At 41.8% G+C, this 16,897-nt stretch overlaps 1 protein-coding gene across 9 annotated transcripts in view; it reads right to left on the minus strand.

The window, feature by feature from the left end:
* Nucleotides 1–11,095: 11,095 nt before the first annotated feature.
* LOC109872035 (disco-interacting protein 2 homolog C) overlaps nucleotides 11,096–16,897 on the minus strand; it is a 248,527-nt gene continuing 242,725 nt past the window's right edge. For 6 of the 9 annotated variants that reach the window (XM_031806568.1, XM_031806571.1, XM_031806569.1 and 3 more), the window contains 4 exons: nucleotides 16,500–16,574; nucleotides 15,885–16,059; nucleotides 15,640–15,763; nucleotides 11,096–13,092 (listed from right to left, as the gene is read on the minus strand). In XM_031806568.1, the coding sequence (XP_031662428.1) occupies nucleotides 12,840–13,092; nucleotides 15,640–15,763; nucleotides 15,885–16,059; nucleotides 16,500–16,574 (627 nt within the window). In that variant the 3' untranslated portion in view covers nucleotides 11,096–12,839. The remainder of the gene's footprint in view (nucleotides 13,093–15,639; nucleotides 15,764–15,884; nucleotides 16,060–16,499; nucleotides 16,575–16,897) is intronic. The other 3 variants (XM_031806573.1, XM_031806572.1, XM_031806574.1) reach the window with 1 other exon arrangement.

The following is a 16,897-nucleotide window of genomic DNA, read 5'->3' on the forward strand; positions in this document are numbered from 1 at the left end:
TGGCTTGCGTAAGTATTCATCCCCCTTGGAATTTTTCCTATTTTGTTGCCTTACAACCTGGAATTAAAATAGATTTTTTTGGGGGGGGGGGTTGTATCATTTGATTTGCATAACATTCCTAACACTTTGAAGATGCAAAATATTTTTTATTGTGAAACACAAAATCTGAATTTGAGCATGCATATCTATTCACCCCCCCCCCCCCCCCAAAGTCAATAATTTGTAGAGCCATCTTTTGCAGCAATTACAGCTGCAAGTCTCTTGGGGTATGTCTCTATAAGCTTGACACATCTAGCCACTGGGATTTTTGCCAATTCTTCAAAGGCAAAACTGCTCCAGCTCCTTCAAGTTGGATGGGTTCCGCTGGTGTACAGCAATCTTTGTCATACCGCAGATTCTCAATTGGATTGAGGTCTGGGCTTTGCCTTGACCATTCCAAGACATTTAAATGTTTCCCCTTAAACCACTCAAGTGTTGCTTTAGCAGTATGCTTAGGGTCATTGTCATGGTGGAAGATGAACCTCCGTCCCAGTCTCAAATCTTTGGAAGACTGAAACATGTTTCCCTCAAAAATATCCCTGTATTTAGCGCCATCCATCATTCCTTAAATTTTGATCAGTTTCCCAGTCCCTGCCGATGGAAAAACATCGCCACAGCATGATGCTACCACCACCATGCTTCACTGTGGGGATGGTGTTCTCGAGGGTGATGAGAGGTGTTGGGTTTGCGCCAGACAAAGTGTTTTCCTTGATGGCCAAAAAGCAAAATGTTTGTCTTCTGACCAGTGTACCTTCCATATGTTTGAGGAGTCTCCCACATGAACACCAAATGTGTTTGCTTATTTTTTTCTTAAAGCAATGGCTTTTTTTTCTGGACACTTCCGTAAAGCCCAGCTCTGTGGAATGTACGGCTTAAAGTGGTCCTATGGACAGGTGCTCCAATCTCTGCTGTGGAGCTTTGCAGCTCCTTCATCGTTGTCTTTGGTCTCTTTGTTGCCTCTCTGATTAATGCCCTCCTTGCCTGGTTTGCGAGTTTTGGTGGGCGGCCCTCTCTTGGCAGGTTTGTTGTGGTAACATTCTTTCCATTTCTTAACAATGGATTTAATGGTGTTCCGTGGGATGTTCATAGTTTCTGATATTTTTTTATAACCCAACCCTGATCTGTCCTTCTCCACAACTTTGTCCCTGACCTGTTTGGAGACCTCCTTGGTCTTCATGGTGCCGCTTGCTTGGTGGTGCCCCTTGCTTAGTAGTGTTGCAGACTCTGGGGCCTTTCAGAACAGGTGTGTGTGTATATATACTGAGATCATGTGACAGATTGTGTGACACTTAGATTGCACACAGGTGGACTTTATTTAAATAATTATGTGACTTCTGAAGGTAATTGGTTGCACCAAATCTTATTTAGGAGATTCATAATGATTGGGGTGAATACTAATGCATGCACCATTTTCCGTTTTTTTTTTTAACAAGTTTTTTTTTTCATTTCACTGTGAAAGGGTGTGTGAAGGGAATTACGTTCCATTTTCGCGCACAAAATCTGGGCCATATTGTACAATCCAGGTGTGCAAAGCTCTTAGACTTAACCAGAAAGACACAAAGCTGTAATCACTGCCAAAGGTGACTAACATGGATTGACTCAGGGGTATGATTACTTTTGTAAATTAGATATTTATGTACAGTTGCAGTTGGAAGTTTACATACACTTAGGTTGGAGTCATTAAATCTAATTTTTCAACCACTCCACAAATGTCTTGTTAACAAACTATAGTTTTGGCAAGTCGGTTAGGACATCTACTTTGTGCATGACACAAGTAATTCTTCCAACAATTGTTTACAGACAGATTATTTCACATATAATTCACTGTATCACAATTCCAGTGGGTCAGAAGTTTACAATTCCAGTGGGTCAGAAGTTTACACTAAGTTGACTGTGCCTTTAAACAGCTTGGAAAATTCCAGAAAATGATGTCATGGCTTGAGAAGCTTCTGATGGGCTAAATTACATCATTTGAGTCAATTGGAGGTGTACCTGTGGCCTACCTTCAAACTTTGCTTGACATCATGGGGAAATCAGCCAAGACCTCTGGTTCATCCTTGGGAGCAATTTCCAAACACCTGAAGGTACCACTTTCATCTGTACAAACAATAGTACGCAAGTATAAACACCATGGGACCACACTATACAGATGAACATACTTTGGTGCGAAAAGTGTAAATCAATCCCAGAACAACAGCAAAGGACCTTTGTGAAGATGCTGGAGGAAACGGGTACAAAAATATCTATATCCACAGTAAAACGAGTCCTATATCAACATAACCTGAAAGGCCGCTCAGCAAGGAAGAAGCCACTTCTCCTAAACCACCGTAAAAAAGCCAGACTGCGGTTTGCAACCGCACATGGGGACAAAGATTGTACTTTTTGGAGAAATGTCCTCTGGTCTAATGACAAAAATAAAATTGGCCATAATGACCATTGTTATGTTTGGAGGAAGAAAGGGGGATGCTTGCAAGACGAAGAACACCATCCCAACCGTGAAGCACGGGGGTGGCAGCATCATGTTGTGGGGGTGCTTTGCTGCAGGAGGGACTGGTGCACTTCACAAAATAGATGGCACCATGAGGGTTGAAAATGATGTTGATACATTGAAGCAACATCTCAAGACATCAGTCAGGAAGTTAAAGCTTGGTCGCAAATGGGTCTTCCAAATGGACAATAACCCCAAGCATACTTCCAAAGTTGTGGCAAAATGGCTTAAGGACAACAAAGTCAAGGTATTGGAGTGTCCATTCACAAAGGCCTGACCTCAATCCTATAGAAAATGTGTGTGCGCGCAAGGAGGCCTACAAACCTGACTCAGTTACCCCAGCTCTGTCAGAAGGAATGGGCCAAAATTCACCCAACTTATTGTGGGAAGCTTGTAGAAGGCTATCCAAAACGTTTGACCCAAATTAAACAATTTCAAGGCAATACACTCAATTCATATTTGGTAGCATGTAAACTTCTGACCCACTGGGAATGTGATGAAAGAAATCAAATCTGAAATAAATCACTCTCTCCACACTTATTCTGACATTTCACATTCTAAAAATAAAGTGATGATCCTAAATGACCTAAGACAGGACATTTTTACTAGGATTACATTTCAGGTATTGTGAAAACTGAGTTTAAATGTATTTGGTTAAGGTGTATGTAAACTTCTGACGTCAACTGTATTTCATTATGGGGTATTGTATGTTGGAAGGTGAGGAAAAATCTATTTAATCCATTTTGAATTGAAGCTGTGAGACAACAAAATGTGGGAAAAGACAGGGGACATAAATACTTTCTGCAGGCACATATGAAAGCTGTCATAGTTGATGCATTTTGTAATACATTGACATATTGAAAACAATTCACATATCTTCAGATTAGATGTTCAGGTTTCATTTATTTTATTTAACTTGGCAAGTCAGTCATGAAGAAATTGTTATTTACAATGACGGTCTACCAAAAGGCAAAAGACCTCCTGTGGGGATGGGGGCTGGGATTATAATATATCTATCATATAAATATAAGACAAAACACACATCACGACAAGAGAGACCTAAGACAACAACATAGCAAGGCAGCAACACAACATGACAACAACATGGTAGCAAAACAACATGGTAGGAGCACAAAACATGGTACAAACATTATTGGGCATAGAAAACAGCACAAAGGGTAAGAGACTCCAAAGGTAGAGACACCAATACATCCCGCAAAGAAGCCACAACTGCCAGTAAGAGTGTCCATGATTGAGTCTTTGAATAAAGAGATTGAGATAAAACTGTCCAGTTTGAGTGTTTGTTGCAGCTCGTTCCAGTCGCTAGCTGCAGCGAACTGAAAAGACAAGCGACCCAGGGATGTGTGTGCTTTGGGGAGCTTTAACAGAATGTGACTGGCAGAACGGGTTGTATATGGAGGATGAGGGCTACAGTAGATATCTCAGATAGGGGGGAGTGAAGCCTAAGAGGGTTTTATAAATAAGCATCAACCAGTGGGTCTTGCGACGGGTATACAGATATGACCAGTTTACAGAGGAGTATAAAGTGCAGTGATGTGTCCTATAAGGAGATTTGGTGGCAAATCTGATGGCCGAATGGTAAAGAACATCTAGCCGCTCGAAAGCACCCTTACCTGCCAATTTATAAATTATGTCTCCGCAATCTAGTATGGGTAGGATGGTCATCTGAATCCGGGTTAGTTTGGCAGCTGGGGTGAATGAGGAGTGATTATGATAGAGGAAACCAAATCTAGATTTAACTTTAGCCTGCAGCTTTGATATGTGATGAGAGAAGGAGTGTACTGTCTAGTCATACTCCCAAATACTTGTATGAGGTGACTACCTCAAGCTCTAAACCCTCAGAGGTAGTAATCACACCTGTGGGGAGAGGGGCATTCTTCTTACCAAACCACATGACCTTTGTTTTGGAGGTGTTCAGAACAAGGTCAAGGGTAGAGAATGCTTGCTGGACACTACGGAAGCTTTGTTGTAGAGCATTTAACACAACATCTGGGGAGTGGCCAGCTGAGTATAAGACTGTATCATCTGCATATAAATGGATGAGAGAGCTTCCTACTGCCTGAGCTATATTGTTGATATAAATTGAGAAGATCTTGGGGCCTAGGATTGAGCCAAGGGGTACACCCTTGGTGACAGGCAGTGGCTGAGACAGCAGATTTTCGGACTTTATACACTGCAGTCTTTGAGAGAGGTAGTTAGCAAACCAGGCCAAAGACCCCTCAGAGACACCAATACTCCTTAGACAGCCCACAAGAATGTAATGGTCTACTGTATCAAAAGCTTTGGCCAGGTCAATAAAATAGCAGCATAACATTGCTTAGAATCAAGGGCAATGGTGACGTCACTGAGGACCTTTAAGGTTGCAGTGACACATCCATGACCTGAGCGGAAACCAGATTGCATACCAGAGAGAATACTATGGACATCAAGAAAGCCAGTCAGTTTATTGACACGTTTTTCCAACACTTTGATAAACAGGGCAAAATAGAAATAGGCCTGGATCAGCTTGATCTCCCCTTTAAATAAAGGACGAACCGTGGCAGCCTTCCAAGCAATGGGAACCTCCCCAGAAAGGAGAGACAGGTTAAAAAGGTCAAGAGAGGTTTGGCAATGATAGGGGCAGCAACCTTAAAGAAGAAAGGGTCTAAACCATCTGACCCAGATGGTTTTTTGGGGTCAAGTTTCAGGTGCTCCTCTAGCATCTGGGACTCAGTGACTGCCTGCAGGGAGAAACTTTGTAGCGGGGCAGGGGAAAAGAGGAAGAAGCATCGGGGATAGTCACATTAGAAGGGGTGGGATATGAGGAAATGTTGGATGGGCAAGGAGGCATGACTGAGTCAAATAGGAATCCTGACTTAATTAAGTGGTGATTAAAGAGCTCAGCCATGTGCTTCTTGTCAGTTACAACCTCATCATCAACATTAAGGGACATGGGCAGCTGTGAGGAGGAGGGTTTATTCTCCAGGTCTTTAACCGTTTTCCAGAACTTCTTGGGGTTAGACCCACAGAGAGAGAACTGCTATTTAAAGTAACTAACTTTGGCCTTCCGGATAGCCTGAGTGCGCTTATTTCTCATTTGCCTGAACGAGAGCCAGTCAGCCTGAGTATGCGTGTGCCGAGCCTTTTGCCAAATGCAATTCTTGAGGTGGAGTAACTCTGCAAGATCACGGTCGAACCAGAGGCTGAACCTGTTTTTAATTATAATTTTCTTTAAAGGGGTGTGTTTAACAATACACCTGAAAATATATAAAAAAGAAGGTTCAGGCCTCCTGGGTGGCGCAGTGGTTAGGGGCTGCAGCGCCAGCTGTGCCACCAGAGACTCTGAGTTCACGCCCAGGCTCTGTCGTAACCGGCCACGACCGGGAGGTCCGTGGGGTGACGCACAATTGGCCTAGCGTCGTCCGGGTTAGGGAGTGTTTGGCCGGTAGGGAAATCCTTGTCACACCAGCGACTCCTGTGGTGGGCCGGGCGCAGTGCGCGCTAACCAAGGTGCACAGTGTTTCCTCTGACACATTGGTGCGGCTGGCTTCCGGGTTGGATGGCGCTGTGTTAAGAAGCAGTGCGGCTTGGTTGGGTTGTGTATCGGAGGACGCATGACTTTCAACCTTCGTCTCTCCCGAGCCTTACGGGAGTTGTAGCGATGAGACAAGATAGTAGCTACTAAAAACAATTGGATACCACGAAATTGGGGAGAAAAAGGGGTACCTATCAGGATTATTTGTGAAGATAACATCAACAAGAGTAGCCTTTTCTGGGTGTTTGGATTCATACCTTGTGGGATTGGTAATAATCTGAGAAAGATTTAGGGAGTCCCATTGCTTTAGGACTTGGTCAGGTGGTTTAAGCATGTCCCAGTTTAGGTCACCTAGCAGGACACATTGAGAGCTGGTGTAGGGGGCCAGGAGAGAGCTTGGGGCAGTAGGGTACAGGCCGGTGCTGATGGATGACGATAACACCCAGCAACAGTCAACAAAGAGCTTTTTGAAAGTGTAATACTTAAAACCAGCAAATCAAATTGTTTGGGAACAGACTTGTTGGAGACAACCGAGCACTGAAGGTGATCCTTGGTAAAGATTGCCACTCCCCCACCTTTAGAAGCTCTGTCTTGCTGAAAAAGGTTATAACCAGAAAGGTTAACATCAGTATTCAAAACAGTCTTCCTTAACCACATCTCAGTAAAGACCAACACTCTGAACCCACACTTTCAATTGATCCATTTTAGATAATGAGCTTCTAGTGTTAACGTGCAGAAAACCCAGGCTTTTACGAGAGCAAAAATCAGTGAAGCAGATATCAGAGCAGAAGTCAGAATTTGGGCTAGCAACAGTAGATGGGCCAGGGTGTACATGCACATTTCCAGATATCATCAACAGTAGATGGGCCAGGGTGTACATGCACATTTCCAGATATCATCAACAGTAGATGGGCCAGGGTGTACATGCACATTTCCAGATCATCAACAGTAATACAATCAAAGCACAGCATAGGACAGGGAGAACTCTGCAGTGCTGATGTATGACATCTGAATGTGCATCAGATGGCAACAAGATCATATTGTACAGCAATTTCATCAGGTAACATGAATACAAAGCCGGCGAGCTGTGTTTAGAATAGGATGGGAGTCCAAAAGTCTGTGTTACCAATAGAGAGTCAAACAAACATAGTCCCACGGTTGTGTAAAGAAAGTTCATAGTCAACAAAGCATGATGCAGGAGTCATGAAGGAAATAGCAAAATGCACAAGATTAAAAAAAATATATATAACGACTTGGGGCTAGCCATTGAGAGTAACTCGCCCCAACACTGCATGTGTGCTGGAGGTGAGTGAAAACTCAGGAGAGAGAGAGGGTTTCTGATTTCTTGTTGAAAATGCCAGTGGATGGTCTTTGAACAGCAGGAGGGGGCTTCAAGGCCTCTGGATCTGGGTGGCATAGCCATTTGTTGGGCTCGAAGGCTTTGACACCTCTCGCTTCAGTGCTAACTGAAGTTGTAACTCTTTGTCCTAGCAAAGCTTGGTAGCCTGAGCATTCTGTCCTTATTAAGTCAAATATATCAAAGTAAAAAAATTGCTCACACAGCTCCAGATTGGATGGTGTTTTCACGTCTCTGCTTATTTGCCAGATCATTTGATGTACAGATCATGTACAGCTTGGGAATAATTATCCTTGCGTGTAGGAAGCATTCCAGGTAATTCCAAGTAAATTCCATCCAAAAAAATCAGGTTGTAGGTTTGGAGTTTTGATTTTGAGTGAAGGTTATGTTGCTTAGGGTAGCATCCTGTATACGTCCCTGCCAAAAAATCAAAGTTTGTCTAACTCTAAATCAATCTATTTTTTAAAACATGCTGAACAATGTGGGAGCTCATATGCTCATGACCTCTCTCTCTCTCTCTCTCTCTCTCGTAACACTTTACTTGACACCAACTGTCATAATATGGTCATAACACTGCCATGACCCGTATTTACAACTGTTGTGACATATATTGTGTTGATTTATGGCTGATTATGACACCTACATAAGTGTCAAAACCAACATTTATTCAAATATTTTTCCCCCTGCAAAGTTTCCTTTCGTTTGAAAGTTTGTTTGTAATTGTAATTTATTTCCAGTCATTTTATTTCATTATATTTTAAATAACTTTCATGAAGCATTATGACCATCCTGTGTCACTTTACTTGGACTAAGAAAATACACTTTATGACACTGTCAGGACCATCATAATCATATAAGACAGATGGGCCTGTCATTTACATGCCCTTATATCAGTCATCAGTCAAAAAGAGGGTGTCTTGTCCTGCTCCTGCATTCCTCCCAGTCAACAGCAACAGAGCATTTGGGTAGGTACAATTACAATGATCATTGAATATGGTCAATAAAATAAAATATAACAATCATAATGTTGACAGGGAAGCTACGATGTAAAGGAACCTTTTGCCTTGTGTGGTGGGTTTTGACACTTATGTAGGTCATAACCAGCCATAAAATAATGCAATATATGTCACAACCGATCTAAATATATGTGTGCATGACAGTGTTATGACCATATTATGACAAGTTATGTCAGCTGTTTATGACACTGGGTGTCAAGTGTTATCGATGTTCATATGGGTAGACCTGTGTCCAGCTTTCATAATAGTAATGGTTCAGATATATACCTCTTCAATGAAAGCCACCGAATAACAGCACTGTGATGAGTATTGGATGGGACAATTATCATTTTTCAATGAGCAGATACGATAACCACATTTATTTGTTTAGCCCTTTTTCCTCCCAATTTTGTGGTATCCAATTGGTAGTTACAGTCTTGTCCCATCGCTGCAACTTCCTTACGGACTCGGGAGAGGCGAAGGTCGAGTGCCATGCGTCCTCCGAAACACGACCATGCCCAGCCGCACTGCTACTTGACACCCTGTTTGCATAACCCTTAAGTCAGCTGCAGTTGTACCGTACAAATTGTGACCGTGTCAGCATGCATGCGCCCGACCCGCCACATGAGTCGCTATAGCGCGATGGGACAAGGACATCACGGCCGGCCAAACCCTCCCCTAACCCGGACTACGCTGGGCCAATTGTGAGCCGCCTCGTGTCTCCCTGTCGCAGCCGGCTGCGATGCAGTGCCTTACCGCTGCGCCACTCAGGAGGCCGGTTAACCAGTTTAAAAGTGGATCTGAGCAAAGCACATAATTATCTCACAGTTACTTTGTAAATATCCACAAACTGTACCCTGTTCACTGTGACGATTGTTAATTCAAATTCACTGTCTTTGATGAGATAAACCAATCTAAATATACAATCTAAATATACTACACGTCTTAATCCTCAGAAAAGTGGCAAAACAGAACAAAGTTCAGATGTGCACAGAATGCTCTGATGAAACAATGATTGACTCAGTATGTTATTTTGCTTCAACCATTCTTGGCTACATAGCTTTTTAAAAGTCATCTCGTAACAGAGCAACCTGATTGATTGATATATTCATTAATTCTAGCTGTTTATACCTTGGTGTTGTTGAATACTATTTTCTGATTGGCTTGAAGAGCATTCTAGACCGTGCATTATTGGGCCGGAAAACCATGCCAATATATCCTCCAAACATGGGCTTCGAGGGCATTATCACTTTTATACAACAGGTTACCAACCTATTCAAATAATGATCGATATATTTTCATCAGCGTTATTTTGATGAGTTCATTCATACCATCTCATCCTTCCACGGGATATAGTCCAAACATACATCTAGGGTTGCTACTCAAGCCAGCTGGTCGTTCTTTCTATTGGGTCGGTTGCCAGAGAGTGGACCCAGTCGCTAAGTCTTTTTGTTCTGCATCTATGGACACGACCCGGTCGTTTGTTCTAAATGTGTCGCTGCCATGATGTTTGGCAACATTATTATCCCTTGCTTGCTAGCTAGCCAACTTTTGCTAACAGTCATGTCAAACAGTGCTGCCAGAATAACAGCAAAGTAGCTGCATTTGCAATAAGCTGTTTTCTAGTGATGTTTATTTGGATACACCCATAACAATTAGCTAATGATACGAGATTTCACCCAGTACATAGAACATGTGCTCCCCCGCCAGGACACTGTTGTTCAGAGGAGCTAGCCAATAACACAGCTTACACAATCACTCCAAACTGAAGCTGGAAAGACTGCAAACTAACTGCATTGTTTCGTTTTACATTGACATTTATTTCTATATATTCATAAAATGATGCGGATTCATGATTTTGACTGGCTGAGAAAAGCTGCCTGTGTCTTGTCCGACCCCACACGTTCATTACTATGGGACAGCTGGAGATATTGAAATGTTGCAAATGTCAGAGACAGACATCAAGGTTCATACAAATTTCCGCTATTGAAAACCAACTGCTAGTTTAAAAGAAATGGGAGATAATGTTTGCTTTTTACAGTGGAGATAAAAGTTTTAAAAAATTGTCTGGCTGTGCTGATGAAACAGTGGTTGCACAGTCATAGCTTTAGCCGATGGTAGATTGTGTATTATAAACGGGGTGGTTCGAGCCCTGAATGCTGATTGGCTGACAGCCTTGGTACATCAGACCTTATACCACAGGTATGACAAAACATTTATTTTTACTGCTCTAATTACGTTGGTAACCAGTTTATAATAGCAATAATGCACCTCAGGGATTTGTGATATATGGCCAATATACCACGGCTAAGTGCTGTGTCCAGGCACTCCGCTTTGCATCGTGCCTCAGAGCAGCCCTTAGCCATGGTATATTGGCCATATACCATACCTCCTCGGGCCTTATTGCTTAAATAGGCACTGGCTGGAATGCGGTTTTAACCAATCAGCGTCAAGGATTAGACCCACCCGTTGTATAATTCCTATAATGTATGGTATAATTAAATTAAAAGGGATCATAGCTTTCACCTGGTCAATCTGTCATTGAAAGAGCAGGTGTTCTTAATGTGTTGTATACTCAGTGTATGTAACATATCTAATATGCTCGAGCATACAATCAAATTACATTGAGATGAAACCTCTGTGAAACAACATGTACTGCTGCAAAAATAAACAAACAAATGTCATTTTATCGTCAAAATGATTGAAATATTTATTTAACTGAAAGACTTATGCCAACTCAGTTAAGACATTTAATCTTTAAAAACATGTCAGGGTCATCCTTGCCAAAAAAAAAAAAAAATGCTGTGTAGAAAGTGCTTTTAATGATTCAAACGTTTTTAACTAAAACATTCTTAGCCTTGAACTTTAACCTTAAATCATATATGATTCCCCACAGATAAGGTTTCACGTTCCCCCAAATCTGTTCTTCCACCTTGATTTGCTCCAACATGTATTCCTTTAAAGGGTTTCTGTAAAATGTTTTTTTCCCCATGAACTTTTTCATAATTTCCCCTCTGTGACATCAATATAGGAGCCCTGATTGATCTCTCAATGCAAAAATATGAAGGACTAAACTTTCTATTTACAATTCTGGTGACCATCTACAACCTGTTGTTTCAGATACAAGTGTGACACGCCAGCACAGACATATTCATTATCATCATTCCCACCAGAGATGTTTGTACCATCCTCCTCACACACACATCATTTCTCCAAAATTGCTTTTGATCCTTTCAGAGCTCTTATTTGTCTGTGTGCAGTTATTGAGAGGACAGTCTGAATCCTTATATTCCTCCCCTTTATGTCCTTCAAACAACGCAACGACTTCAGCTCTGTCTACGTCATGCAAGTGAGAAGTACTGAATGGTACCTCATTCCCCTCAGCTTCATGGCCTCATCCAGTGCCCCCACAACATACAGGGCATCGTGTCGCTCTGCACGCACACACACACACACACACACGCAAATACAAACACTTCAGACAATGTACGTTGACCTCGCCAGTGAATCCTAGGTCTTTTAATTAATATAGATCTATATTTGATATACTTGATGTGATACTACTCACTCAAGGTAATACAATGCTTTGTTTTATATTAGCAAATATTCAAGATTAAAACATTCTTGAATGTCTTCTCTCATATACTTCTAAAGAGAACAAAATAAATTAAATCCGTTTTGTACATACTTACATGATATGAAATAACGTGTTTTCCTTTAATTTATGTATAATGATATTGAACATAACAGAGTAAAAGATTGCTGTAGTTAAAATAATCACACTGGTTCCCCTTGTAGTCGGGACAGTTGTTACAGAAAAATAAATGTTCGCGCAGAATTAAAAACTTGGTTGAAAAAATGAACCAACATAAAACAACATATTGTACTTCATATTGTAAAGTTCAAGAACAACATTGATATGTCCTGTATCAAAACATATCTGTATGTGTAATGATTGATATTAAAAAAGGTAAACATAAAATACCATTTGCCACAGTTTGTAAATATTCTTAAAAAATACCCTAACCTCTTAGAGGGCAGATTAAAAAAACAAGCGACTTCAGCAATACTCACCATGAAAATATATACACACTTACTTCAAAAGCAATAACCAAAAAAGCAAGAATCTGAACTAGACTGGGACTCTCATCATCTACACATGGAGCTCCTCCCATTCCAATCCAACACTTCACTAACCAGTCACCTGCTCTTCCAATTTTAGGCGTTTTTGTTTTTGAACTAGCAACAACATCACACAATCAGCGAGCGCCTGGGTCTAGGCACTCACGTCCTCTTCTCATCTCTCTCCCTGCTCTTGTCAGAGACCAGAGGTCCTGTTGCATTGCAGTATGTACATAAAGCACTGTCTGTCCATACAAGGCCTTGTACTATGGTCTAGTAGGTCTACAGATGGCAGGCTACAGGCTACATGTTATAGGCCACATATATTGGGTCCAGCTGGTCAGCCAGGAAGCCATCCCGGAGGTGCATTCTCTGCTTCTCTCCCCGAGAGTTGATGGGGATGACCCCGATGTCCACCACCACCACCACTCCCACGATCAGGTAGTGTTCCTCCAGAACCACGTTGGTCACCAGGGGCACCAGATCCAGGGCCTCCTGCTCCGAACCATCCAACTCCACCACCACCACCAGGAGGTTGGTCCATGTGAACACCGCACTGAAACAACAGAGTACTTAGTCAACATGATACTGAAACAGAGTACTTAGTCAACACCACACATAAATTATTAGTCAACACCACACTGAAACAACAACATACATACAACAGTCAACATCAAACAAACATACAGTACTTAGTCAACACTACACTGAACAAAAAATAAAGTACTTAGTCAACACCACAGTGAAACAACAACATACAGTACTTAGTCAACACCACAGTGAAACAACAACATACAGTACTTAGTAAACACCACAGTGAAACAACAACATACAGTACTTAGTAAACACCACAGTGAAACAACATACAGTACTTAGTCAACACCACAGTGAAACAACAACATACAGTACTTAGTCAACACCACAGTGAAACAACAACATACAGTACTTAGTCAACACCACAGTGAAACAACAACATACAGTACTTAGTAAACACCACAGTGAAACAACAACATACAGTACTTAGTCAACACCACAGTGAAACAACATACAGTACTTAGTAAACACCACAGTGAAACAACAACATACAGTACTTAGTAAACACCACAGTGAAACAACAACATACAGTACTTAGTAAACACCACAGTGAAACAACAACATACAGTACTTAGTAAACACCACAGTGAAACAACAACATACAGTACTTAGTAAACACCACAGTGAAACAACAACATACAGTACTTAGTCAACACCACAGTGAAACAACAACATACAGTACTTAGTCAACACCACAGTGAAACAACAACATAAAGTACTTAGTCAACACCACAGTGAAACAACAACATACAGTACTTAGTCAACACCACAGTGAAACAACAACATACAGTACTTAGTCAACACCACAGTGAAACAACAACATACAGTACTTAGTAAACACCACAGTGAAACAACAACAACATACAGTACTTAGTCAACACCACAGTGAAACAACAACAACATACAGTACTTAGTCAACACCACAGTGAAACAACAACATACAGTACTTAGTCAACACCACAGTGAAACAACAACATACAGTACTTAGTCAACACCACAGTGAAACAACAACATACAGTACTTAGTCAACACCACAGTGAAACAACAACATACAGTACTTAGTCAACACCACAGTGAAACAACAACATACATACAGTACTTCGTTTATCTATGACATTTTAATTGGTCAACATTAACAATTTGAAATTGGACAAAATCAGCATGATATTTGAACAGAAATGACATTTGTTTAGATAGAATGCCCATAAAGTGGTGAGCTACGCCATCCACCCACCAGAACTACAAATCCTCAAGTCATTTTTCATGGTGCTGAAACCCGGGATACAGGCAATACACTAATTATAGTACATTCGGAATGTATTCATACCCCTGGACTTTTTCCACATTCTGTTACGTTACAACCTTATTCTAAAATTGATTAAATAGTCCCCCCCCCTCAATCTACACACAATAACCCATAATGACAAAACAAAAAATGTTTTTTAGACAAAAAATAAAAACAGAAATCTCACATTTACATAAGTATTCAGACCCTTTACTCAGTACTTTGCTAAAGCACCTTTGTCAGATATTACAGCCTCGAGTCTTTTTGGATATCACACTACAAGCTTGGCACACCTGTATTTGGGGAGTTTCTCTCATTCTTCTCTGCAGATCCTCTCAAACTCTGTCAGGTTGGATGGGGAGTGTCGCAGGACAATTATTTTCAGGTCTCTCCAGAGATGTTCGATTGGGTTCAAGTCCGGGCTCTGGCTGAGCCACAAGGACATTCAGAGACTTTTCCTGAAGCCACTCCTGCGTTGTCTTGGCTGTGTGCTTAGTGTCGTTGTTCTGTTGGAAGGTGAACCTTCCCCCTAGTCTGAGGTCCTGAGTGCTCTAGCGCAGGATTTCATCAAGGACCTCTCTGTACTTTGCTCCGTTCATCTTTCCCTCGATCCTGACTAGTCTCCCAGTCCCTGCAGCTTAAAAACATCCCCACAGCATGATGCTGCCACCACCATGCTTCACCGTAGGGATGGTATTGGCCAGGTGATGAGTGGTGCCTGGTTTCCTCCAGATGTGACGCTTGGCATTCAGGACAAAGAGTTCAATCTTGGTTTCATCAGACCAGATAATCTTATTTCTCATGGACGGAGAGTCCTTTAGGTGCCTTTTACTGAGGAGTGGCTTCCATCTGGCCACTCTACCATAAAGGCATGCACTGTCAACTGTGGGACATTATATAGACAGGCGTGTGCCTTTCCAAATCATGTCCAATCAATGAATTTACCAGAGGTTGACTCCAATCAAGTTGTAGAAACATCTGAAGGATGATCAATGAAAACAGGATGCACCAGAGCTAAATTTCGATTCTCATAGCAACGGGTCTGAATACTTATGTAAATAAGGTATTTGTTTTTGCTTTGTCATTATGGGGTATTGTGTGTAGATTGATGAGGAAAATGTTTCATTTAATCCATTTTAGAATAAGGTTGTAATGTGACAAAATTTGTAAAATACCTTCTGAATTAACTGTTTGTAGCCTTATGAAATTAGTTACAGTTCTCACCATTCTGTGATGCTCTTGTGTGTCCTGATGACGGAGGTCTCAATGTCGATGGGGTGGTACCTCATTCCCCTCAGCTCCATGGCCTCATCCAGTGCCCCCACAACATACAGGGCATCGTGTCGCTCTGCGCGCACACACACACGCAAATACAAACACTTCAGACAATGTATGTTGACCTCGCCAGTAAAAGAGAGAAAGTATGCAGTAATAAGTACATTTGGTAGTGATGGGAACAGTTAACGTACCGCCACTGGCGTCGGTCAGTTCGGTCCTCCTGAGGAAGCCCAGGTATCCGGTGCGGGCCCAGATTGTCTGTGTGTCTCCAAAGCTCAGACGGGAATTAAAGTGATCTGACTGCAGTGCCTCGTCTCCATACACCGTGAAGTAGCCGCTGGCATTGTGTCCACTGCACACCCAGATCTGTGAACAGGACAACAATTCAATATTTTTTTCCATTGAGGACAACTTTTGAAACAAGTGTTTTAATGTGCTATCCTCTGGGGTCCAATACCCCCCTCTGGGGTCTAGTTTAATTATTTTTACCCAAATCAATTCAGCACAACTCTGCTCTGAACTTCTATTGTAGTGCATTTGGCCACAGACCAATCCAGCGAGAACCAATTACATAACACTTATTGAACTTATCATTAGACTGGATAGACCGAAGAAATGAATGTGTCTGGAAGTTACGTGGACTGGCTCTTTCAGTACACAGAGAGAGACTATTGTAGTTTAGTCTAATGAGAGAGTACAAATCCAATGAGGTATGACACTTAAAGGACAGAGAGAGACTGATTTGTAGCCTGATGTATTGTAGTTTGTATGGATTCCAATGAGAGCGTGCTTATGTCTGAACCGACCTCTCCAAGGTGCGAGTCTCCCAGTGGTCCCTTGGTCTCCGGGTTGGCGATGATAATTCGAACCCCAGGTAGAATCTGATGGCAATAAGGATGAGACAATTAGTGATTTTATCTCTCCACTACTCTCTCCCTTTCACTCCTCTCTATTTCTCTCCCTTCAGCGAGGCCATTTATATAACTAATTTACCGCCGAGTCCCGAGTAGAGTGGACTGAAATGGCCCACTCGCTCTCTCCCAGTATGTGGCCCTAATTCCCTTAATAGTGCCTATGGCTCTGGTCAAAAGTAGTGCACTATATAGTGCCATTTGGAACGCAGGCAGAAATAAAAGCCTTATTATTGAGTGACAGACTGATCTTGATCTCATGGCTGGCCCCTTTGAAACATAGAGCAGAACGC

This window comes from Oncorhynchus kisutch, linkage group LG27, assembly GCF_002021735.2.
Source record: "Oncorhynchus kisutch isolate 150728-3 linkage group LG27, Okis_V2, whole genome shotgun sequence".
Classification (NCBI taxonomy): Eukaryota; Metazoa; Chordata; class Actinopteri; order Salmoniformes; family Salmonidae; genus Oncorhynchus; species Oncorhynchus kisutch.